General features: G+C 48.5%; 1 protein-coding gene across 3 annotated transcripts in view; it reads right to left on the bottom strand.

Annotated features, from left to right (window-relative positions):
* pfas (phosphoribosylformylglycinamidine synthase) overlaps window positions 1-26,173 on the bottom strand; it is a 465,594-nt gene that overhangs the window by 386,318 nt on the left and 53,103 nt on the right. For 2 of the 3 annotated variants that reach the window (XM_072471967.1, XM_072471968.1), the window contains exons 2-3: window positions 10,572-10,713; window positions 9,936-10,071 (exon numbers count right to left, since the gene is read on the bottom strand). In XM_072471967.1, the coding sequence (XP_072328068.1) occupies window positions 9,936-10,071; window positions 10,572-10,713 (278 nt within the window). The remainder of the gene's footprint in view (window positions 1-9,935; window positions 10,072-10,571; window positions 10,714-26,173) is intronic. The other variant, XM_072471969.1, reaches the window with a different exon arrangement.

The raw sequence follows: 26,173 nt of genomic DNA, 5'->3' as shown, positions 1-26,173 counted from the left end.
AGCAAATGTGGTCCCTTTGTTCAAAAAGGGGAGCAGAGACAACCCCGGCAACTATAGATCGGTGAGCCTCACGTCTGTAGTGGGTAAAGTCTTGGAGGGGATTATAAGAAACAAGATTTATAATCATCTAGATAGGAATAATATGATCAGGGATAGTCAGCATGGCTTTGTGAAGGGTAGGTCATGCCTCACAAACCTTATTGAGTTCTTTGAGAAGGTGACTGAACAGGTAGATGAGGGTAGAGCAGTTGATGTGGTGTATATGGATTTCAGCAAAGCGTTTGATAAGGTTCCCCACGGTAGGCTATTGCAGAAAATACGGAGGCTGGGGATTGAGGGTGATTTAGAGATGTGGATCAGAAATTGGCTAGCTGAAAGAAGGTGGTTGATGGGAAATGTTCAGAATGGAGTACAGTCACAAGTGGAGTACCACAAGGATCTGTTCTGGGGCCGTTGCTGTTTGTCATTTTTATCAATGACCTAGAGGAAGGCGCAGAAGGGTGGGTGAGTAAATTTGCAGACGATACTAAAGTCGGCGGTGTTGTCGATAGTGTGGAAGGAAGTAGCAGGTTACAGAGGGATATAGATAAGCTGCAGAGCTGGGCTGAGAGGTGGCAAATGGAGTTTAATGTAGAGAAGTGTGAGGTGATTCACTTTGGCAGGAATAACAGGAATGCGGAATATTTGGCTAATGGTAAAGTTCTTGAAAGTGTGGTTGAGCAGAGGGATCTAGGTGTCCATGTACATAGATCCCTGAAAGTTGCCACCCAGGTTGATAGGGTTGTGAAGAAGGCCTATGGAGTGTTGGCCATTATTGGTAGAGGGATTGAGTTCCGGAGTCGGGAGGTCATGTTGCAGCTGTACAGAACTCTGGTACGGCCGCATTTGGAGTATTGCGTACAGTTCTGGTCACCGCATTATAGGAAGGACGTGGAAGCTTTGGAGCGGGTGCAGTGGAGATTTACCAGGATGTTGCCTGGTATGGAGGGAAAATCTTATGAGGAAAGGCTGATGGACTTGAGGTTGTTTTCGTTGGAGAGAAGAAGGTTAAGAGGAGACTTAATAGAGGCATACAAAATGATCAGGGGGTTGGATAGGGTGGACAGTGAGAGCCTTCTCCCATGGATGGAAATGGCTGGCACGAGGGGACATAACTTTCAACTGAGGGGTAATAGATATAGGACAGAGGTCAGAGGTAGGTTCTTTACGCAAAGAGTAGTGAGGCCGTGGAATGCCCTACCTGCTACAGTCGTGAACTCGCCAACATTGAGGGCATTTAAAAGTTTATTGGTTAAACATATGGATGATAATGGCATAGTGTAGGTTAGATGGCTTTTGTTTCGGTGCAACATCGTGGGCCGAAGGGCCTGTACTGCGCTGTATTGTTCTATGTTCTATGTTTAAAAATGCTCTGACCACACATGGCGGTGTGGTGTTAAAAGACACCCTTTATGTGGTTCCTGAACAGGACAGGAATCAACTGATTTGTTTATTCCATGACGGTCATGGACATCAGGGAATCGATCCCACTACAGCCCACCTCAAGCAGCTTTGTTGGTGGCTGAATTTAAAGGACGATGTAAATCACTACATCGAGAATTGTCTTATCTGCGTCCAGAATAATCCGGACAGATATGCCAAAAAGGCTGAGCTTAGTCACACCCGACCTGTTAATGGCCCCTGGACTAACCTCCAGATTGATTTTATAGGACCATTGCCCCCTTGCAGGGATGGTTATAAATATGTACTTGTGGTGATAGACACGTTAACGAAATGTGTGGAAGCATTCCCAGCCCGCACAAACACTGCAAAAACCACAGCCAAGATTTTGACCCACCACATCTTTACAAGGTGGGGACTCCCCCGCAGCATTGAATCCGACCAAGGTTCCCATTTTACGGGACGTGTCATGCAGAACGTCCTCACGATATTTGGCATCACCCAAAAATTCCACATAGCATACCACCCACAGTCGAGTGGTATCGTGGAGCGCATGAATCGGACCCTAAAATCCACCCTCAGAAAAATGGTCCAGCAAAACAACACCACTTGGGACTCAGTCCTCCCTTTTGCGTAATACAATTTCAACTTCCACAGGTTACACCCCACACACCCTCATGACCGGACGCCCCATGAAAGGCACAGAATTTGTATTAGGTTTAGACTTGACCAGTCCGAGGTGACGGCCCTCACACACGAGAAAGCAATAGAGCAATTAGTGAATAATGTTAAAACGGCTCAGCTAGCAGCCGCAGTGAAATTGGGCACAAGGAAGAAACAGAGCAAGGCTTGTTTCGACAAGACAGTGCATGCGACTGAGTACAGTGTAGGACAGCAAGTCATGCTCTCCGTATACAACCCCAGCACATTCCTGTCACCAAAGTACTCGGGTCCGTACTCCATTGCGGACAAAGTAAGCTCTTCCGTCTTCAAGATAAAGTACCCCAATGGAAAGACTGCGTGGTTCCATATCAACCAGCTGAAGGCATATGGAACGCAGTCTAACCACTCACACCACGTCATGCTCGACGCAGCACACCACACCCCGCCCACAGCCAACGTAACCCTACCATCCCCCAACATGTCCAGCCCAGCCATGGACTCGACCTCGACTCCACCCCCGAAATATACACTCCGCCCCGGAACGCCCACCGACTGCAGCAGCAGAGACAGCGACTGTGACTCGAACGATAGCCACAGCACACCTCCCTACTATCCCCATGTATCCCCAGCGAATCCGACTACGACTCGAGTGATCCCTTCATGATCACTTTCCTAAACAAACACCACCACCGACCTACCATGACGACCCCGATTCCGTCCCCACACAACTAGACACCACCTATTGGCACAGAGACAACTCATACAGACTCGTCCGAAACGACGAGAGTGACCCCAAATCACACCATGCAGCCCTATCAACCTTAATATATTCAAGAGTTTGGCATCCGGGAGAAGATGACAACCTTGAGTCTGACTCCCAAAACGAGAACCCCTTTGCGACCCTGTTCGCAACCAATAACTGAGGTGTCCAGATGATGTTTCAAAAGGAACCGCTTGGGAGAAAACGGTGTCCTTTCTGATGGAACCTGCAGCATGTTTTACGTTGTTTGTACTGTTTTGTTAAATGTTGTATGTTGAGACCAAAAAAAAAAAATTTCCACGGCCCCACGCCTTTTTGGCCGAAACCTCTGAGGACTTGCCCACAGAGACTTGCTATTGGCCAGACGCTAGTTCAGAGGAACTAGTTTATCTGCAGAGACTTGTTAAGGTCCCAGGCGCCAGTTCAGCGGAACTAGCCTGTCGACAGATACTACACGCCCGTTCGTAACTGAACCACTACGGCAGCCCCACCACGATGACTACATTTCTTGCCCATTCTTGTCACAGTTGCTCAGGCAGTGGAGAAACGGCTTGGGACCCGCCCTGCCTGGGAACCCCCCCTCTGCTCAACTACGCTCGGGTAGGAGAGACACGGCATTGGTCGCCGTCCAACTCTTACCCGTCGCGGTTCATTTTGGAAATTTTAGTTCAAAAAGTTGTTTGTTTGTTTCAGGTAACCCTTAGGTTGCCAACCCTCTGCTATTTACATCCTGAAACATTTGGATGGTAAACCAGCTCGCACTGGTTCATTATTTGTAAGTGTGTCTTGTCCTAAAATTCGGTTTTTGATAAAAAATTAGGGAGTCACACATAGTGACCAATTATAAAGGGAGTAATTGGCACTAAAGGACAGACAGGCTATCATACGAGATGTTAAACCAAGATAGTTACAGACACTGTGCTTGTTTCCACAGAACTCCAGGAGCCCCAGGACCAGAGAAGAGAAGAGAAGAGAGGAGAAGTGAAAGAAGCACCATGAGGACTTCCTTCGCATGGTTCATCATCACAATGGACATTTGGTTGCGCTTGAACGCGAACCCCATGACCTCAAGCCCCCCAGCTGTTAATGATTCACTACCCCACAGTATCCAGAGCCCAGTCACCAGCGACACACCATCTTGGTGTGCCAGGTTTATAACCTGGTACTCCCTGTCCTGCGTAATAGAATCCTTATTGGTATTGGCGATACTCTGCTGCTTCGTGCAGACTAAGCGTCTAAGAAAATGGAGAAGGAGAGCCTACCGCGCTCGGACCCCGGTATATAGGATCAGATCCCCTATTTTCGGATACGACCAGACCCCCGACCCCCACAATCTATAATAAAGAGCATTCATTTGTGTTTTTGTTGTAAATAAAGAAATGTTCAGAACGTTCATGAGCAATTGTACGATCCCGAGCTTGACTGCCAACCCAGGAAAAATGTGTATAAACTGCTATGATTTTGTTTGTATGATGAAATGTTTAAGTGAGAGTAGTGTATTAAGGATAGTTAGAGGTTCCCATTTTTAAAAATTGTTTTGTAATGCATGTCCCCGTTTGACATAGCGCCCCTTAGAATTGTCAGTTAAAATTTTTTTTGCATAGTTTTATGGTCAGTGTAGAGGCCATGAAAGAAGTGCTCACCAGGTCAGGGAATGGAAAGCAACGTAGTTATGTGATCCTTCACGCTTCGCGTTAGCCATCTAAATTGGCCAACTCCCGATTTAAAATGGCGAACGGCAAAGGCTGATGGGAAAGTCAGCCAACAAAGACAGAAACCGGCAGATGCAGGTTTGCTGTGTATTAAAACTCTGCAAAAGGCCAGACAACATCGATACCAACGACCATCACCATAACAATGTAGCAGCCATCTGCATACTGATGAGCAATCCCCGGGAACAATAAGTAACATTTGGGACACACAAAGCAAAGCCAGACTCCCTGGCGCCAGCAGGAGCCAACACAAAGGAGGTGAACAAGCACCTCAAGACTGCCCATCGATCAGGGAACCGCTCCAGTATTGGAGAAATCGAACCAAGCGATTGGGACGAAGTCCAATCACTTGGGACCAGGTACAGGGTCCGCCCCGAAAGGCAGGAAGCCCCTGGGGACTATAAGAGTTAAGCCCCAAGTTCAAATCGCTCTCTTCACCTCTTCGTCCTGCCCGGGTCACCCAGCAACACAAACCAACATTGACCGTGACCGGTGCAGTGACCGCCGAACAAAGTAAGTCTTAATTCAACGCTTGCTACGAGATAGGTGCTCCTAGCTACCAATCCGTACCAACTTCGAATCCCGCAGACTCAGAACCCGAATGAAAGGCCATTTGTTCCCCTGACCTGGAGGGCCAGTCCGAAGTTAAGTAGAGGCCTGTTAGTTGCAGAAGTAGCTTAGACGTAGAATTTGTGCACCAGTAGCGATTACTGTGTATAATAAATGTGCTTTGATTTGAATCTTACTAATCGGTGTATTGGGTTATTGATCATTACTCGGACTTGAACCTCGTGGCGGTATCATGAAGATACCTGGCGACTCGAGAGCAAAGGTAATAAAACAGAGCAATTGAACCAAGGAGAAAGTTAGCAACAACCTGGGCAGGACTGGAACCAATGTCCTAGGGGGTGCTTTTGCTAACACTGTTGGGGGGTTTTAAACTAATGTGGCAGGGGGATGGGAACCAGATTAGGAAGTTAGAGGTCAGTAAAGAGGCAGCAACTAAAGCCAGTAAGGTACTAGATAATAAACGCAATGTGACTAAGGGGAAGAGTAGACAGGGAAGAGATGATGAACGCAAAGGGACAGGTGGTCTGAGGTGCATTTGTTTCAATGCGAGAAGTGCAGCAGTAAGGCAGATGAATTTAGGGCTTGGATTAGTATCTGGGAATATGATGTTATTGGTATTACTGAGACTTGGTTGAGGGAAGGGCAAGACTGGCAACTAAATATCCCAGGGTATAGATGCTTCAGGAGGGATAGAGAGGGAGGTAAAAGGGGTGGAGGAGTTGGATTACTGGTCAGAGATGATATCACAGCTGTGATTAAGGAGGGCACGATGGAGGATTCAAGCACCGAGGCAATATGGGTAGAGCTAAGAAATAGGAAGGGTGCAGTAACATTGTTGGGCCTTTACTACAGGCCTCCCAAAAGCGAGCGTGAAGTAGAGGTACAAATATGTAGGCAGATTATAGAAAAATGTAGGAGCAATAGGGTGGTCGTGATGGGAGATTTTAACTTCCCCAACATTGAATGGGACTCGTGTAGTGTTGGAGGCGTAGATGGAGCAGAATTTGTAAGGAGCATCCAGGAGAGTTTTTTTAGAGTAGTATGTAAATAGTCCAACTCGGGAAGGGGCCATACTGGACCTGTTATTGGGGAATGATCACGGCCAGGTGGTTGAAGTTTCAGTCGGTGATTACTTTGGGAACAGCGATCACAATTCCGTAAGTTTTATAATACTCATGGACAAAGACGACAGTGGTCCTAAAGGAAGAGTGCTAAATTGGGGAAAGGCCAAGTATAACAAAATTCGGCAGGAGCTCGGGAATGGGGATTGGGAGCAGCTCTTTAAGGGTAAATCCACATTTGAAATGTGGGCGCCTTTTAAGGAAAGGTGCAGGTGCATGGATGACGGGTGGAATTGTGAGACTAGCTAAGATGAAAAAGGAAGCATACATAAGATCTAGGCGGCTTAGAACTGCTGAGGCTTTGGAGGAATATCGGGAAAGTAGGACAAATCTCAAACGCACAATAAAGAGGGCTAAAAGGGGTCATGAAATATCTTTGGCTAACAGGGTTAAGGAAAATCCCAAAGCCTTTTATTCGTATATAAGGAGCAAGAGGGTAACTAGAGAAAGGATATGCCCACTCAAGGACAAAAGAGGGAATTCATGCGTGGAGTCAGAGGAAATGGGTGAGATTCTTAATGAGTACTTTGCATCGGTGAAGGAGAGGGACATGATGGATGAAAATCGCTTAGGGTCACAAGTAGGCTTCAAATGAAGTTACTGTGAAAAGCCCCTCGTCGCCACATTCTGGCGCCTAGGCCAAGGATGGATGTTTAAATATTCTAGGTCAAGTCGGCATAAGGAAGGGGGGAGTTTTTGGGTATTCTAAAAGGCATTAAGGTGGACAAGTCCCCAGGTCCGGATGGGATCTATCCCAGGTTTCTGAGGGAAGCGAGGGACGAAATAGCTGGGGCCTTAACAGATATGTTTGCAGCATCCTTGAGCACAGGTGAGGTCCCGGAGGACTGGAGAATTGCTAATGTTGTCCCTTTGTTAAGAAGGGTAGCAGGGATAATCCAGGGAATTATAGACCTGTGAGCTTGACGTCAGCGGTAGGCAAACTGTTGGAGAAGATACTGAGGGGTAGGATCTTTAACATTTGGAAGAAAATGGACTTATCAGTGATAGGCAGCATGGTTTTGTGCAGGGAAGGCCATGTCTTACAAACCTAATAGAATTCTTTGAGGAAGTGACAACGTTAATTGATGAGGGAAGGGCTGCAGATGCCATATACATGGACTTCAGTAAGGCGTTTGATAAAGTTTCCCATGGCAGGTTGATGGAAAAAGTGAAGTCATATGGGGTTCAGGGTGTACTAGCTAGATGGATAAAGAACTGGCTGGGCAACAGGAGACCGAGAGTAGTGGTGGAAGGGAGTGTCTCAAAATGGAGAAAGGTGACTCGTGGTGTTCCACAGGGATCCGTGCTCGGACCACTGTTGTTTGTGATATACATAAATGATCTGGACAAAGGTATAGGTGGTCTGATTAGCAAGTTTGCAGATGATACTAAGATTGATGGAGTTGCCGATAGCGAGGAGGACTGTCAGAGAATATAGCAAAATATAGATAGATTGGAGAGTTGGGCAGAGAAATGGCAGATGGAGTTCAATCCAGGCAAATGCAAGGTGATGCATTTTGGAAGATCTAATTCAAGAGCGGACTACACGGTCAATTGAAGAGTCCTGGGGAAAATTGATGTACAGAGAGATCTGGGAGTTCAGGTCCATTAGCACAGGGCTAAATCGCTGGCTTTGAAAGCAGACCAGGCCAGCAGCACGGTTCAATTCCCGTACCAGCCTCCCTGAACAGGCGCCGGATTGTGGTGGCTAGGGACTTTTCACAGTAACTTCATTTGAAGCCTACTTGTGACAAAAAGCGATTTTCATTTTTTTTTTTGTACCCTGAAGGTGGCAACACAGGTCGATAGAGTGGCCAAGAAGGCATACAGCTTGCTTGCCTTCATCGGACGGGGTATTGAGTACAAGAGTCGGCAGGTCATGTTACAGTTGTATATGACTTTGGTTCGGCCACATTTGGAATACTGCGTGCAGTTCTCGTCGCCACATTACCAGAAGGATGTGGATGCTTTAGAGAGGGTGCAGAGGAGGTTCCCCAGCATGTTGCCTGGTATGGAGGGTGCTAGCTATGAAGAAAGGTTGAGTAGTTTAGGATTGTTTTCGTTGGAAAGACGGAGGTTGGGGGGGACCTGATTGAGGTCTACAAAATTAGGAGAGGTATGGACAGGGTGGATAGCACAAGTTTTTTCCAAGATTGGGGGTGTCAATTACAAGGGGTCACGATTTCAAGGTGAGAGGGGGAAAGTTTAAAGGAGATGTGCGTGGAAATTTTTTACGCAGAGGGTGGTGGGTGCCTGGAACGCTTTGCCAGCGGAGGTGGTAGAGGCGGGCACGATAGCATCATTTGAGGTGCATCTAGACAGATATATGATCGGGCGGGGAACAGAGGGAAGTAGATCCTTGGAAAATAGAAGACAGGTTTAGATAAAGGATCTGGATCGACGCAGGCTGGGAGGGCCGAAGGGCCTTTTCCTGTGCTGTAATTTTCTATGTTCTTTGTTCTATATTCCTAAGAGTTTTGCCATTTATGGTATATGTTAAACCCACCAAAATGCATTACCTCACATTTGTCCGGATTAAACTCCATTTGCCATTTCTCTGCCCAAGTCTCTAACCTCGCTATGTCCTGCTGTATCTTCCGACAATCCTCAACACTCTCTGCCACTCCATCAACCTTGGTGTCATCCGCGAACTGACTAATCAGACGGTCTACATTTTCCTCCAAATCGTTTATGTACACTACAAAAATCAGAGGCCCCAGCACAGAACCCTGTGGCACACCACTAGTCACAACCTTCCATTCAGAAAAACACCCTTCTACTGCTACCCTTCTGTGACTGAGCCAGTTCTGTATCCATCTTATCACCCCACCTCTGATCTTGTGTGACTTCACCCTTTGTACCAGCCTGCCATGAGGCACTTTGTCAAAGATTTTACTGAAGTCCCCACCCCTCATCAATCACCTTTGTGACGTCCTCAAAAAACTCGATCAAGTTAGTGAGACACGACCTCCCCTTCACAAAACCAGGCTGTCTTGAGTATCGCGTACAGTTTTGGTCTCCTACTTTGAGGACGGACATTTTTGTTATTGAGGGTGTACAGCGATGGTTCGCCAGCCTAATTCCTGGGATAGCAGAACTGACATATGGAGAAGAAAGACTGGATTGACTGGAGTTTAAAAGAATGAGAGGGGATCTCATGGAACAACATAAAATCCTGATGGGGCTGGACAAGCTAGATGCGGGAGTAATGTTCCCGATGCTGGGGATGTCCAGAACAAGGTCACAGCCTGAGAACAAGGGGTAAGCCATTCAGGACTGAGATGAGGAAGAACTTCTTCTCTCAGAGAGTTGTGAACTTGTGGAATTCTCTACCACAGAAAGTTGTTGGATATATTCAAGAGGGAGTTGGACATGGCTCTTGCAGCTAAAAGGATCAAGGGAGAGAAAGTGGGAGTGGGATACTGAATTTGCATGATCTGCCATGATCATATTGAATGGTGGTGCAGGCTCGAAGGGCCGAATGGTCTGCACCTGCACCTATTTTCTTTGTTTCACCCAGAAAGCCAGGATGAAATCAGGCCCCAATGAAACCACAGGGGACTCCTAACTCACCACCTGGCCAGCTTCCCCAACATCCTCACCTCATCTCTGGTTCCTCTCCTATTCGTACTCACCAAGCACAAATAATACAGGAGCTTCCACACTCACCTCGGCCCGATCTCCACCAGCAGTCCTCCATCACGCTCATTGAGGAAGGGTTGGGTGGAAATACTCTGGGAGTTGAAAGGAGATTGGAAAATCCAGGTGAGCTTGTGCCTGTCATGTGGACTGGGAGAGGTCAAACCTGTGGGAAAGGATAAGAGAGTCAGCGAACACATCACCACAGCAAGGGGACCTGAGCTCAGACAGCTGAAGTGAGGAGGCAGTTCCAGGGAGTCAAACAGAGTGATAGCCAGACTGGGTATGGGGGGAGGGGTCAGAGGTGAAGGCAGACTCGGGAAGAGAGATTGAGAGATCAGATCTTCCAGTGTGAAATGAGGTTACAAATCTACACATACAGGGTGGTGGAAGTTTGGAACTCTCTTCCATAAACAGCTGTTTCAATTGTTAATTTCAAATGATGGAATTTTTTCATCTCCCCGGTGTTTAGGGATATGGATTAAATGTGAGTCTATGGAATTAGGTAACAGGTCAATCATCATTTCATTCAATAATGCACTGAGCTCAAAAATCTAAAGACCCTATCCCTGCTCACCTCTCCACCCCAAATGAGGGGTGACTCAACCTTAAAACCCTCCCCAACCCAGAAAAATACGACAGCCCCTCAAACAATGGGACTCTGACCTGTCCAGTTAACATTGAAGCAAAGCTCTCGGTAAACGTGCTCAATCCTCTCCACATGATGCTTTCCAGATCGAAGAATGTTTCTCTCCACATCCACAGGCAGGAGCTCAGTGGGGCTCGAATAGAAATGAAGCACAACCATCTGACAATGAAAGAGAACACAGTATCAGTAATAGCACCAATACAGTGTCACCAAGAACTCATAGGGAGGGAGAGGGAGCACACAGGAGAGGGAGGCAACCGCAGGGAGGGGACTGTGGCGGAGCGGGGATGGGTAGGGTGGGAAGGACAGCGCGGGGAGGGGTAAAAAAGTGAGGGGGAAGGGGAAAGAGGGGGAGGGAGAGAGGTAGACGGGGAGGGAAGCAGAGGCAGGGGAGCCAGATGCACCTGACGGGAGTGAGCGGCATGGTTGGAGGGGGGGGGGGTGGAAGAGAACCTTTAAAAAAGACAGCGAGCTGGAATGAGAATCTCTGAAAATGACAAAACTCTGGTCGAAGTGCAGCTCTTGCAATTAGTAGCACGAGTCCTGGCAAATCCAGGATCATGAGTAATTCATTAGAGCTTTAAGGAATAAGTGTCTATGAGTGCTGCTCCAGGGAACTGTCCAATGACTATCGCACACAGTTCACAGCCAGACTGAGTTCCCATGTTTGTTTGTCTCTCTCTGCAGATGTCTGATGTTTGCTGGGGCAACGTGTATAATAGCAGCAAGAGCAGAATGTATCCCTGCAGTGCTCTAGTGACTTGCTGTGCCCCTGAATCCTTGACCTAGCTTTTTCACTTTGCAACGTCAGTGTCTGCTTACCGGATGTGCCAAGCCCTGCAAAAACACAGAGCTAGGCAGGCACATTCTGCATGTATTGCACAATGGGGTGATCAGTCCCTCCGGGAACGCCACCCTGTCTGCTCGCCAGTGCCGCAGGTACTCTGCCCTCGCCGGGTGGGGGGAGCCACGGCTGCGTCACACTGTCCACCCAGCAGTGTTGAAGGAGCGCAGCCCTGTCCGCCGGGCAGTGCCACTGGAACGCTGCCCTGGCCGGGGTCGCACTGCCACAGGAATGCCGCCCTGGCCGAGGGGGGCACTGCCACGGGAATGCTGCCATGGCCGGGGGCCAGTGCTGCGGGAACGTCACCCTGGCCAGGGGGAGTAGTGGAGTGCCTCGAAAACGCCGCCGTGACTATGGGGGGGGTGGTGTCGCACGAACATTACCTTGGCTGGGGGGGGTAGTGCCACGGGAACACAGACCTGGCAGGAGGGGAGGGGCGGGTGCCGCGGAAATTCCGCCCTGGTCGTGGGGGCAGTGTCGCGGGAATGCCGCCCTGGCCAGTGGGGCAGTGCCACGAGAACGGCGCATGGGCTGAGGCTCAGTGCCGCTGGAATGCCGCCCTGCCAGAGAGTCAGCGCAACAGGAGCGCCGCTCTGCCTGAGAGTCAGTGCAACAGGAGCGCCGCCCTATCCGAGGATCAGTGCAACAGGAGCGGCGTCCTGTCCGAGGGTCAGTGCAACAGGAGCGCCGCCTTGTCCGACGTTAATGTAACAAGAGCGTCGCCCTGTCCAAGGGTCAGTGTAACAAGAGCGCCGCCCTGTCAAGAGGGTCAGTGCAACAGGAGCGCCGCCCTGTCCGAGGGTCAGTGCAACAGGAGTGCCGCCCTGTCCAAGGGTCAGTGTAACAGGAGCGGCGCCCTGTCCGAGGGTCAGTGTAACAGGAGCGGCGCCCTGTCCGAGGGTCAATGCAACGGTAGCCCCGTCCTGCCTGTGAGTCAGTGAAACAGGAGCGCCGCCCTGTCCGAGGGTCAGTGCAACAGGAGTGCCGCCCTGTCCAAGGGTCAGTGTAACAGGAGCGGCGCCATGTCCGAGGGTCAGTGTAACAGGAGCGGCGCCCTGTCCGAGGGTCAATGCAACGGTAGCCCCGTCCTGCCTGTGAGTCAGTGAAACAGGAGCGCCGCCCTGTCCGAGGGTCAATGCAACTGGAGCCCCGCCCTGTCCAAGGGTCAGTGTAACAGGAGCGGCGCCATGTCCGAGGGTCAGTGTAACAGGAGCGGCGCCCTGTCCGAGGGTCAATGCAACGGTAGCCCCGTCCTGCCTGTGAGTCAATGCAACAGGATCGCCGCCCTGTCCGAGGGTCAGTGCAACAGGAGTGCCGTCCTGTCCAACGGTCAGTGTAACAGGAGCGCCGCCCTGTCCTGGGGTCAATGCAACTTTCCTTTCCGAAGGTCTGTGCATCAGCAGCGCCGCCTTGTCTAATGGATCAGTGTAACGGGAGCATCACACTGTTCAAATGTCAATGCAACAGGAATGCCACCCTGTCCGAGGGTCAGTGCCATTCGAACTCCACTGTTAGAAGGTCAGTACTGAAGGGATGGCGCACTATCAGAAGATCGGTACTGAGGGAGTGCCGCCCTATCGGAAGGTCAGTGCTGAGGGAGCACCGCCCTGTCGGAGGGTCAGTGCTGAGGGAGCACCGCTCTGTCGGAGGGTCAGTGCTGAGGGAGCGCCGCCCTGTCGGAGGGTCAGTGCTGAGGGAGCGCCGCCCTGTCGGAGGGTCAGTGCTGAGGGAGCGCTGCCTTGTCGGAGGGTCTGTGCTGAGGAAACGGCACCCTGTCGGAGGATCAGTGCTCAGGGAGCGCCGCCCTGTCAGAGAGTCAGTGCTGAGGGAGTGCCACCCTTTCGGAAGGTCAGTGCTGAAGGAGCGCCGCCCTGTTGGAGGGTCAGTGCTGAGGGAGCGCTGCCCTGTCGGAGGGCCAATGCTGAGAGAGCGCCGATCTGTCAGAGGGCCAGTGCTGAGGGAGCGCCGCTGAGGAAAGCAAATGCAGTTAGCATTCATGTCAAGAGGGCAGGAATATAAGAGCAGGATATACTTCTGAGGCTATATAAGGCACTGGTCAGACCCCATTTGGAGTATTGTGAGCAGTTTTGGGCCCCATATCTAAAGAAGGATGTGTTGGCCTTGGAAAGGGTCCAGAGGAGGTTCACAAGAATGATTCCTGGAATGAACAGCTTGTCGTATGAGAAATGGTTGTGGACTCTGGATCTGTACTCGTTGGAGTTTAGAAGGATGAGGGGGGGATCTTATTGAAACTTACAGGATACTGCGAGGCCTGGATAGAGTGGACATGGAGAGGATGTTTCCACTTATAGGAAAAATTAGAAGCAGAGGACACAATCTCAGACTAAAGGGACGATCTTTTAAAACCGGGATGAGGAGGAATTTCTTCAGACAGAGGGTGGTGAATCTGTGGAACTCATTGCTGCAGGAGGCTATGGAGGCCAAACCACGGAGTGTCTTTAAGGCAGTGTCATGTGAGGGTACCTTTAAGACATGGATGTTTGAGCAATGTACCTTTAAGAAAACAGTGATGTCAGAGAGTGGGTGGGGCTGAGCTCAGGTCAGCCATTTTGCAGGTTTTTAGTTTCAGTTTAAAAAACAGTGTGTGTGTCTGTGTGTTTCCAGAGAGCTGCAAGTTTTGAAAAAGAGCTGGGTATGTGTCTCTGTGTGCAGTGAGCTGGATCTCTACCATAAAAGACCATCTCTGGATCATTTGGGTGATTTAGACTTATAATAGTGAAGCCTTTAACCTGATGTGATTTTGTTTAAAGGTGTTAAGTCTCTTAGAAGTTTGAAGGAACATTTTAAGGAATTATTTACTGTTGTAATATTTTCTGAGTTATCTTTGAAGTAAGGGGTGTTAAGAGACCCAATGTTTATTTAAGATGTTAAGTTGAGTTCATGGAATAAACAGTGTTTTGTGTTTAAAAACCCACGTGTCCATAATTGTAATCCCACACCAAGGGAAAAAGCCGCGTGCTCGGAAAAGCTACAAATACATTAAAGGGAGAGGTTGGTTGAACCCCATGATACATTTTGGGGTTCTGAAAACGCCTCGTCCATAACAATTGGGGGCTCGAGGGGAATAAAAGTCTATCTATTGGATTGGCTTTTGTGAACTTAAAGACAGTGAAGGATTGTTGCTATTCAGGTATGGTATTTTAGTTTAAATGGGGAGAGTGTTGTGAACAATGGCTCTTTCAGAGACTCAGAAGTTTTTTGGGGTGGAGAATGTCACGTAGTACTTTATGGACAGAAACGAAAAGCAGACTGTTAGATTTGGCAAGAACATTGCAGTTAACATTACCTGACAAAATGCGAAAAGATGAGGTAATTATGACGGTGGCTAAGCATTTAAAGTTGCCTAAAGCTTACAGACAAAGGTTTAGAAATGTAAGGAATTTGGTCAAACATACATGGTGTTTGAAAGGCTCAAACAGAGTAATTTTGATAGGTGGATAAGGGCTTGAAAATAGACCAAATGTATGAAGCTCTCAGAGAAATTATACTTTTGGAGGAGTTTAAAAATTCAATTCCTGATGTCGTGAGAACTCATGTGGAAGAAGAGGGTTAAAACTGCGAGATTAGCAGCAGAAATGGCAGATGATTATGAATTAGTTCATAAATCAAAGCTTGGTTAATGGCAAAAATTCAGTTGCAAATTAAACAAATGAAACATCAGCAAGAATTAAAGCAGCTGGAAAATGAGAGTGAGAGAGAGGAAAAAGAAAGAGAAAGAGAGAGAGAGGAAAAAGAAAGAGAGAGAGGGAAAAGAAAAGGAGAGAGAAGAAAGGGGAAAAGAAAGAATAGTCCCAGCAGAACAAAATGAAAAAGGGAGATACAGATCAGGGAAAAAGATAAAGAGAGGGAGTTTGAATTTCAGAAAATGGCCATGAAACATGACAATCAGTTAAAATTGGCAGAAGTAGAGGGAAACGTACAGTTGGATGATAGTGATGAGGATAGTGAGAAAGAGCGTCATAGTCGAAGGCTTGGTGGGAATCTATTTAAATATGTCCAAGCACTGCAAAGGTTTGACGAGAAGGAAGTGGAAGCCTTTTTCATTTCATTTGAGAAGGTAGCTAAACAAAGGAAATGGCCACAGGACATGTGGGTGTTACTGATTCAAACAAAGCTGGTAGGTAGAGCTAGTAAAGTGTTTGAATCACTACCAGAGGAGGTATCTGGAACGTATGAGGAGGTGAAGAAATCCATCTTAAGTGCATATGAACTAGTGCCTAAAGCTTACAGACAAAGGTTTAGAAATGTAAGGAATTTGGTCAAACATACAAGGAGTTTGAAAGGCTCAAACAGAGTAATTTTGATAGGTGGATAAGGGCTTGAAAATAGACCAAACGTATGAAGCTCTCAGAGAAATTATACTTTTGGAGGAGTTTAAAAATTCAATTCCTGATGTAGTGAGAACTCATGTGGAAGAAGAGGGTTAAAACTGCGAGATTAGCAGCAGAAATGGCAGATGATTATGAATTAGTTCATAAATCAAAGCTTGGTTTCCGACAGCAGTTTCAGCCTGTGAGGGATAGAAACTGGGGACATGAGAAATACTCAAGTGGTAAAGGTAAAGGTGACCTGATGGGAGACAATAAAGAGAGTGTACCTCAGATTTAAAAAGAAATCCAGCAGAGTGGAAATGAAATGAAAAGTATCAAATGTTTGCACTGTAATAAACTAGGCCATGTAAAGTCACAGTGTTGGTGGTTGAAGAAAAGCACTGGGAAGGCTGATGTGGTAAAACAGGATAAGACAGTGGGGTTTGTTAGACTGGTAAAGGGAAGCGAAGGAGGTGCAAACGATTGTACAGCCTGTTCAAGAAGTAATTGTTACGAAGGTGCCAGATGTGGACTTCCGGGTGCGGCTATGCAGAGCTAGGTTGCATATTCGGTAGCTCCCGCTTGGAACGGACTTTTGGGCTCTTTTACAGGGCCCCCACGGCATTTGTTTGACATTTCCCGGTGTGGGAAGAAGACTGCAGCATTCCCCTGACAGTGTCCCCCAGGAATGTTATGTCTTTTGGCTACCAGACCCGGCAGAAACAGTAAAGGATTTGGCTTGAGCTGCAGGAATAGACAAAGGCTTCTTCCAGCATGCAGGTGGGGGAAGGGCAAGCTTAAAGCTGCAATCTGACTTGACTCTATCAAAGGTGAATTCTAGCAGCAGAGGGAACAAATGTGAAAAGATCTACCAAGGCCATTGAAAAGAAGCAGGAGCGAGGCTTCCGGTGGCGGCCATGGAGGAGTAGGTCGCGCATTCGGCAGCTCCCGTCTGGAACCGACTCTCAGACCTTTTTCAGGAGTTTCCATAGACTTTTTGGGGCAGACTGGTGAAGCGAACACTGCCAAAAGGATTCCCTCTCGACTTCCGGTTGCGGCTATGCGGAGCTAAGCCGCACGATTCGGCAGCTCCCGCTACCACGGACTTTCGGGCTCGTTAGAGGAGCCCCAACGGAACATTAAAAAAAAAAATTTTTTGACGCAACCCGTGGGGAAGGGAAGAGAGAGGTCCCCCTCCAACTTCTATGAAACGGACCAGAAGTGTAACATCCAAAGGAGCGGCACTGGAGCAACGGGAGAAGCGAGGGAAAGAAAACAAAATGGCGGCGGCCAGGGACAAAGGGGAGCTGCAGGATTTCATCAAGCGCTGCTTCGAGGAGCAGCGTGAGGAGATGCGCAAGGAGATGTTGGCGCCTTTGCTTTCGGCAATTGAAGGACTCGGGATCACCCAGAAGGCCCACGAAGCTAAGATCCAGGAGGTACAGAAAAGAGTCAGTCAGAACGAGGACGAGCTCGTGAGCCTGGCGGTGAGAGTGGAGCAGAATGAGGCGCTACACAAGAGGTGGGCGGGAAGACTCGAAGACCTGGAGAACAGGTCGAGGAGAAAGAATCTGCGAATCCTGGGTCTTCCTGAGGGAGTGGAGGGGGCTGATGCCGGGGCATACGCGAGCACGATGCCCGAGGCGATGATGGGCACGAAGGCCCCTTCGAGGCCGCTGGAGTTGGACGGGGCACATCGGGTACTGGCGAAGAAGCCCCAGGCAAATGAGCCGCCAAGGGCGATGGTGGTGAGGTTCCACCGGTTCACGGACAGAGAGTGGGTCCTGAGATGGGCCAAGAAGGAGCGGAGCAGTAAGTGGGACAATGCAGAGATCCGAATATACCCGGACTGGAGCACAGAGGTTGCAAAGCGGAGAGCGGGTTTCAACCGGGCCAAAGCGGCGTTGTACCGGAAAGAAGTGAAATTCGGAATGCTGCAGCCAGCGCGACTGTGGGTCACATACAAGGGCCAACACTATTACTTCGAAACGCCTGAAGAGGCGTGGACCTTTGTACAAGCCGAAAAGTTGGACTCTAACTGAGGGTTTGTGAGGGTGGGGGGGTGTTTTGGGGTTTGATGTGTGATGGTTGTTGTATATAGGGGGTCAATCACACGCAGGAAATGTTACATGGGCTGGGGGAGAGACAGGAGCTGCGCCAGAGGGGGCGGAGCGGGCTTTGGAAAGCGCAGGGTGTTTTCCCGCGCGCGGGATGAAAGGAGGGAAGGGGAACGAAGGAATGCATATGGATTGGGAGACTCTCACGCGGGGAGGTCAATGGGACGGCGGGGGAAGCCGGGGTCAGCAGGCGTCAGCTGACTTACGGGAGTGACATGGGGGGAGCAAAAAAGCTAGACAGGGGTCTAGCGGGGGGAGGGGAGGGGGAGTGGAGGGGGGGGGGGGGGGAAGAGAAAGGGTTGCTGCTGCACTGGCCGAAAGGGAATGGGACACAGAAGAGGTGGTCGGGACAGGGGTCCCCCCTCTGGGGGACTGGAGGGTGAGGGAGGCGTGGACACGGGACTGGCCCAGAAAAGGAGATGGCTAGTCGGCGGGGCGTGGGGGGGGGGGGGGGGGGGGGGGAGGTGACAGCCCCTCCAATCCGGCTGATAACGTGGAATGTGAGGGGCCTGAATGGGCCGGTGAAGAGGGCTCGAGTGTTCGCGCCCTTAATGGGACTGAAGGTGGATGTGGCCATGCTCCAAGAGACACATCTGAAGGTGGCAGACCAGGTCAAGCTAAGAAAGGGATGGGTAGGACAGGTATTCCACTCGGGACTGGATGCGAAGAATAGAGGAGTGGCAATATTGGTGGGAAAGCGGGTGTCATTTGAGGCCAAGACTATTGTAGCGGACAATGGAGGGCGATATGTAATGGTGAGCGGTAGGCTGCAAGGGACGTGGGTGGTGTTGGTAAACGTATACGCCCCGAACTGGGATGATGCAGGATTCATGAAGCGCATGTTGGGGTGCATTCCGGACCTGGAGATAGGAGGCCTGATAATGGGAGGGGACTTCAATACAGTGTTGGATTCAGCACTCGACCGCTCCAAATCAAGGACTGGAAAGAGACCGGCGGCGGCCAAGGTACTTAGGGGGTTTATGGATCAGATGGGGAGAGTGGACCCATGGCAGTTTGCAAGGCCGCAGGCCAGGGAATTTTCTTTCTTCTCCTATGTACACAAAGCCTACTCCCGGATAGATTTCTTTGTTCTGGGTAGGGCGCTCATCCCGAGGGTGGAGGGGACGGAGTATTCGGCTATAGCCGTTTCGGACCATGCCCCGCACTGGGTGGAACTGGAGCTGGGAGAGGAGAGGGACCAACAGCCGTTGTGGCGGCTGGATGTGGGACTGCTGGCGGACAAGGTGGTGTGTGGGATGGTGTGGGGGTGTATCGAAAGGTCCTTGGAGGCCAACGACAACGGGGATGGCAGCGAGGGAAATAGGGGTAGTCAAAGATGGAAGGGGAGCCACGGTTCGGAGTGCGACGAAAATAAACAAGGTATTCAAGGCCTTTTATGAAGAGCTGTACAGATCCCAGCCCCCAGCGGGGGAAGAGGGGATGAAACGATTCCTAGATCAGCTGAGATTCCCGAGGGTGGAGGAGCAAGAGGTGGCTGGTCTGGGGGCACCAATTGGGTTGGAGGAGCTGAGCAAGGGTTTGGGGAGCATACAGGCGGGGAAGGCCCCGGGACCGGACGGATTCCCGGTGGAGTTCTACAGGAAGTACGCAGACCTGTTGGCCCCGCTACTGGTGAGGATCTTTAATGAGGCAAGAGAGGAGGGGACCCTGCCCCCGACAATGTCGGAAGCGACAATTTCTTTGATCCTAAAGCGGGAAAAGGACCCACTGCAATGTGGATCGTACAGGCCGATCTCGCTCCTCAATGTGGATGCAAAGTTGCTGGCAAAAGTGCTGGTCACGAGGATCGAGGACTGTGTCCCGGGGGTAATCCACGAGGACCAGACAGGATATGTAAAGGGCAGGCAACTAAACACCAATGTGCGGAGGCTCTTAAACGTGATAATGATGCCATCGGAGGAGGGAGAGGCGGAGGTAGTGGCAGCTATGGACGCGGAGAAGGCCTTTGACCGAGTAGAGTGGGAGTACCTCTGGGAGGTGCTGCGTAGGTTTGGGTTTGGGGTAGGGTATATCAATTGGGTTAAGCTCCTTTATAGAGCCCCGATGGCGAGTGTAGTGACGAACCGGCGGATGTCGGAGTACATTCGACTGTACCGAGGGACGAGGCAGGGGTGCCCCCTGTCCCTCGCATTGGCGATCGAACAATTGGCCATGTCATTGAGGGAGTCTAATAAATGGAGGGGGGTGGTCCGAGGGGGAGAAGAGCATCGGGTGTCGCTATATTTGGAGTAGTGGACAAACCGGGAGTGCAGGAGGCGAAAGAGGCCGGCATTCTGGCCTTTGCGTCCCTAGTAGCCCGGCGAAGGATCTTGCTAATGTGGAAGGAGGCGAAGCCCCCCAGCCTGGAGGCCTGGATAAATGATATGGCTGGGTTCATAAAGTTGGAGAGGATTAAGTTCGCCTTGAGAGGGTCTGCGCAGGGGTTCTACAGGCGGTGGCAACCATTCCTAGACTATCTCGCGGAGCGTTAGAGGAAGGTCGGTCAGCAGCAGCAGCAACCTTGGGGGGGGGGGGGTGGGGGGCAGGGGGTGGAGGGGACGTCCTGGGAGGGGGGACTGCTTGGGAGGGTGAATGAGCAAGAGATAACATGAAGGGTTGGGGAAACTGGCACGTACGGGTGAGGGCCAGTGTACAAAGCTGTGTAAATATATAATTTTGCCATGTATATATTGTTTTTTGTGTGTTGGGGGGGGGGGGGGGATTATTGTTTGTAAGAGAGAAAAATTGTGTTAAAAACTTTAATAAATATATTTTTTTTTTAAAGAAGGTGCCAGATGTCTTTAAAGAATTTATTTGTGTGGGTAAAGTTTACTCATGTGTATCAGGAGGAGCAGGTAAAGAAGTCACAATTTTAAGAGATACAGGGGCTAGTCAATCTTTAATGGTAAGAGATGAGGAATTATGTAGTTTGGGAAGAAAGTTGCCAGAAAAGGTGGTGATATGTGGAATTCAGGGTGCGAGGAGTAGCGTTCCATTATATAAGGTAAGGTTGGAAAGTCCAGTGAAGAATGGTGAAGTGGTAGTAGGAGTAATAGATAAACTATCTTGTCCAGGAATACGGTTTATCTTGGGTAATGATATAGCTGGATCGCAGGTGGGAATGATGCCTACTGTGGTTGATAAGCCAGTGGTAAATCAGTCAACTGAAGTTTTGAAGGACGAATATCCTGGGATTTTTCCGGATTGTGTACATAGAACATTACAGCGCAGTACAGGCCCTTCAGCCCTCGATGTTGCGCCGACCTGTGAAACCACTCGAAAGCCCATCTACACTATTCCCTTATCGTCCATATGTCTATCCAATGATCATTTGAATACCCTTAGTGTTGGCGAGTCCACTACTGTTGCAGGCAGGGCATTCCACACCCTTACTACTCTCTAGTAACAAGGTCGCAAAGTTACAGGTTAAGACAAGAGGAGAAATCAAAGAGTGAAGATGAAGTTGAAGTGCAAATATCAGAAACGATTTTTGATCAGATGGTTGAAAAAGAACAAGAACAGGTGGAGTATGAGGCGTATATTTTTAGTTCAGGAAAATTGGGGGAGTTACAACAGAAAGATGTAGAAATAAAACGGATATATCAGAAAGCATATACGGAAAAGGAATCTGAGAGTATACCAGAGTGTTATTGCCGTAAAAATTATGTCTTGATGAGAAAATGGAGACCTGTACATATGCAGGCAGATGAAAAATAGGCAGAAGTTCATCAAGTAGTATTGCTTGTAGGGTATAGAAAGGAGGTGTTAAGAGTTGCACATGAGGTACCAGTGGGAGGTCATTTGGGAATAAGGAAAACTCAGGCTAAAATCCAGAAACATTTTATTGACCTGGACTACATAAAGATGAAGTTAAATTTTGTCAATCATGTTGCACATGTCAAGTGATAGGGAAACCTCAAGCAGTGATAAAACCAGCATTTGAGGAACCTTTTACAAGGGTCCTAATCGATTGTGTAGGACCGCTTCCTAAAACAAAAAGTGGGAATCAATATCTTTTGACTGTAATCGATGTGTCTACTAGGCTTCCAGAGGCCATTCCAGTACGTAATATTACAGCTAAAAGGATTGTGGAGGAGTTATTTAAATTCTTTACTAGATATGGACTACCCACAGAAATTCAATTGGATCAAGGAACGAATTTTACTTCAAAGTTATTCAAAGAAGTTATGGATAGCTTCGGAATAAAACAATTTAAATCAACTGCGTAACATCCAGAATCGCAGGGAGCGTTAGAAAGGTGGCATCAGACATTAAAGACAATGTTGAGGGCGTATTGTCAAGATTATCCAGAGGATTGGGATAAAGGAATCCCATTCATATTGTTTGCAATTAGGGATAATGAGTCTACCAAATGTAGTCCTTTTGAACTAATTTTTGGTCATGGGGTAAGAGGACCACTTAAATTGATTAAGGAAAAATTGGTGGGTGAGAAATCGGAAATTACACTATTGGATTACGTGTCAAATTTTAGGGAATGATTAAATAGAGCAGATGAATTGGCTAGACAACATTTGAAAGTTGCACAAAATGTGATGAAACGGGTAGCGGACAAGAAATCCAAAGTTCGTAGTTTTGCCAGTGGGGATAAAGTTTTGGGGTTGTCACCAGTGGTAGGGGAGCCTTTAAAAGCTAGGTTTTGTGGACCTAATCAGATTGAAAGGAAATTAAGTGAGGTGAATTATGTGGTAAAAACACCAGATAGAAGGAAGACTCACCGAGTGTGTCATGTGAATATGCTTAAAAAGTACTTTGAAAGGGAAGGAGAGAAAAAGGAGGTTTTAATGATTCTAACTCAAAGTGACGAACCAAATCCAGATGACTGTGAATTTGATATACCTCAAATTAAATTGGAAAATGAGGATGTTCTTAAAAATTGGGATGAATTGTTAAGTTATATTCCAGAGGAAAAACAAACTGACCTGAAAGAGTTATTGACATCACATGGGCAATTTTGTAGAGATAAATTGGGAAGTACTAAAATGGCTATACACGACGTAGATGTGGGAAATGCTGTTCCTATCAAACAACATCCATGTAGACTTAACCCTTTAAAATTGGCACAGGTTAACAGAGAGATTGAGAGTATGCTTAAAAATGGCATAATTAAAGTGGGTTGCAGCCAATGGAGCTCACCGATACTGATGGTACCTAAACCACATTGAAAACAGCGCGGGAGGAGAGACAGCCGGCACATTGAAAAAAGCGCGGGAGGAAAGAGAGCCGGGACATTGAAAACAGCGCGAGAGGAGAGAGAGCCGGTTGATTTTAAAAGCGCGGGAGATTTAAAAAGGGCGGGAGCTGCGAGTCAGAGCGGAGATTTTAAAAGATCGCGGCCTAGTTTCGGGAGCCGTTCGGAGGAGGAGGAGCAGTCTCTGTCAGGGAGAGAACCTGAGAACATCTGAGACACTCAGAAGGTAAGAAGGTAAGTAAGTGATTTTTACTCATTTTTACTTTTATACCTTTTTCAAATTGTGTGTCGGGGGGGAAACTGAAGTGACATCACAGAAAAGCTGTGACCTGAGTGGCTGGTTGGGAATCTACACTAAATTTAAAAAATTAAGCATTGGTAACTAATTAAACATAATTACTTAATTATAATTTAGAGGGGTATCTAAGCCAGAGATCGGAGAGTGCTATATTTAACTTTCGCATTTATATTAGAAATCTAGTGCTCGGAAACAGATAGTTAACAGTAACTTAAAAAATATATATATATAAAACAAAAATTTTTAAACTTTTAATTTTAATTAATTGACGCAATGTCAGTTAGAGGGGTGCAGTGCTCTGACTGTGAGATGTAGCAGGTCCGGGAGGCTTCCAGCATCCCGGATGGCTTCATCTGCAGAAAGTGCACCCAACTGGAGCTCCTCACAGACCGCATGGTTCAGTTGGAGCAGCAATTGGATGCACTTAGGAGCATGCAGGTGGCGGAAAGCGTCATAGATCGCAGTTATATAAATGTGGTCACACCCAAGGTGCAGGCAGAGAAATGGGTGACCACCAGAAAGGGCAGGCAGTCAGTGCAGGAATCCCCTGTGGTTGTCCCCCTCTCGAACAGGTATACCTCTTTGGATACTGTCGGGGGGGATAGCCTATCAGGGGAAAACAGCAGCAGCCAGAGCAGTGGCACCACGGCTGGCTCTGATGTTCAGAAGGGAGGGTCAAATTGCAGAAGAGCAATAGTAATAGGGGACTCTATAGTCAGGGGCACAGATAGGCGCTTCTGTGGACGTGAAAGAGACTCCAGGATGGTATGTTGTCTCCCTGGTGCCAGGGTCCAGGATGTCTCCGAACGGGTAGAGGGCATCCTGAAGGGGGAGGGCAAACAGGCAGAGGTCGTTGTACATATTGGTACTAACGACATAGGCAGGAAGGGGCATGAGGTCCTGCAGCAGGAGTTCAGGGAGCTAGGCAGAAAGTTAAAAGACAGGACCTCTAGGGTTGTAATCTCGGGATTACTCCCTGTGCCACGTGCCAGTGAGGCTAGAAATAGGAAGATAGAGCAGCTAAACACGTGGCTAAACAGCTGGTGTAGGAGGGAGGGTTTCCGTTATCTGGACCACTGGGAGCTCTTCCGGGGCAGGTGTGACCTATATAAGGACGGGTTGCATCTAAACTGGAGAGGCATAAATATCCTGGCCGCGAGGTTTGCTAGTGTCACACGGGAGGGTTTAAACTAGTATGGCAGGGGGGTGGGCACGGGAGCAATAGGTCAGAAGGTGAGAGCATTGAGGGAGAACTAGGGAATAGGGACAGTGGGGCTCTGAGGCAGAGCAGACAGGGAGAAGTTGCTGAACACAGCGGGTCTCGTGGCCTGAAGTGCATATGTTTTAATGCAAGAAGTATTACGGGTAAGGCAGATGAACTTAGAGCTTGGATTAGTACTTGGAACTATGATGTTGTTGCCATTACAGAGACCTGGTTGAGGGAAGGGCAGGATTGGCAGCTAAACGTTCCAGGATTTAGATGTTTCAGGCGCGATAGAGGGGGATGTAAAAGGGGTGGCGGAGTTGCGCTACTGGTTAGGGAGAATATCACCACTGTACTGCGGGAGGACACCTCAGAGGGCAGTGAGGCTATATGGGTAGAGATCAGGAATAAGAAGGGTGCAGTCACAATGTTGGGGGTTTACTACAGGCCTCCCAACAGCCAGCGGGAGATAGAGGAGCAGATAGGTAGACAGCTTTTGGAAAAGAGTAAAAACAACAGGGTTGTGGTGATGGGAGACTTGAACTTCCCCAATACTGACTGGGACTCACTTAGTGCCAGGGGCTTAGATGGGGCGGAGTTTGTAAGGAGCATAAGAACTAGGAGCAGGAGTAGGCCATCTGGCACCTCGAGCCTTCTTCACCATTCAATGAGATCATGGCTGATCTTTTGTGGACTCAGCTCCACTTTCCGGCCCGAACACCATTACCCTTAATCCCTTTATTCTTCAAAAAACTATCTATCTTTATCTTAAAAACATTTAATGAAGGAGCTGAGCTTCACTGGGCAAGGAATTCCATAGATTCCCAACCCTTTGGGTGAAGAAGTTCCTCCTAAACTCAGTCCTAAATCTACTTCCCCTTATTTTGAGGCTATGCCCCCTAGTTCTGCTTTCACCCGCCAGTGGAAACAACCTGACCGCATCTATCCTATCTATTCCCTTCATAATCTTATATGTTTCTATAAGATCCCCCCTTATCCTTCTAAATTCCAACGAGTATAGTCCCAGTCTACTCAACCTCTCCTCGTAATCCAACCCCTTCAGCTCTGGGATTAACCTAGTGAATCTCCTCTGCACACCCTCCAGTGCCAGTACGTCCTTTCTCAAGTAAGGAGACCAAAACTGAACACAATACTCTAGGTGTGGCCTCACTAACACCTTATACAACTGCAGCAGAACCTCCCTAGTCTTAAACTCCATCCCTCTAGCAATGAAGGACAAAATTCCATTTGCCTTCTTAATCACCTGTTGCACCTGAAAACCAACTTTTTGCGACTCATGCACTAGCACACACAGGTCTCTCTGCACAGCAGCATGTTTTAATATTTTATCATTTAAATAATAATCCCTTTTGCTCTTATCCCTACCAAAATGGATAACCTCACATTTGTCAACATTGTATTCCATCTGCCAGACCCTAGCCCATTCACTTAGCCTATCCAAATCCCTCTGTAGACTTCCAGTATCCTCTGCACTTTTTGCTTTACCACTTATCTTAGTGTCGTCTGCAAACTTGGACACATTGCCCTTGGTCCCCAACTCCAAATCATCTATGTAAATTGTGAACAGTTGTGGGCCCAACACTGATCCCTGAGGG

Source organism: Scyliorhinus torazame, chromosome 13, assembly GCF_047496885.1.
Source record: "Scyliorhinus torazame isolate Kashiwa2021f chromosome 13, sScyTor2.1, whole genome shotgun sequence".
Classification (NCBI taxonomy): domain Eukaryota; kingdom Metazoa; phylum Chordata; class Chondrichthyes; order Carcharhiniformes; family Scyliorhinidae; genus Scyliorhinus; species Scyliorhinus torazame.
This window is presented reverse-complemented; position numbering and strand designations above follow the sequence as displayed.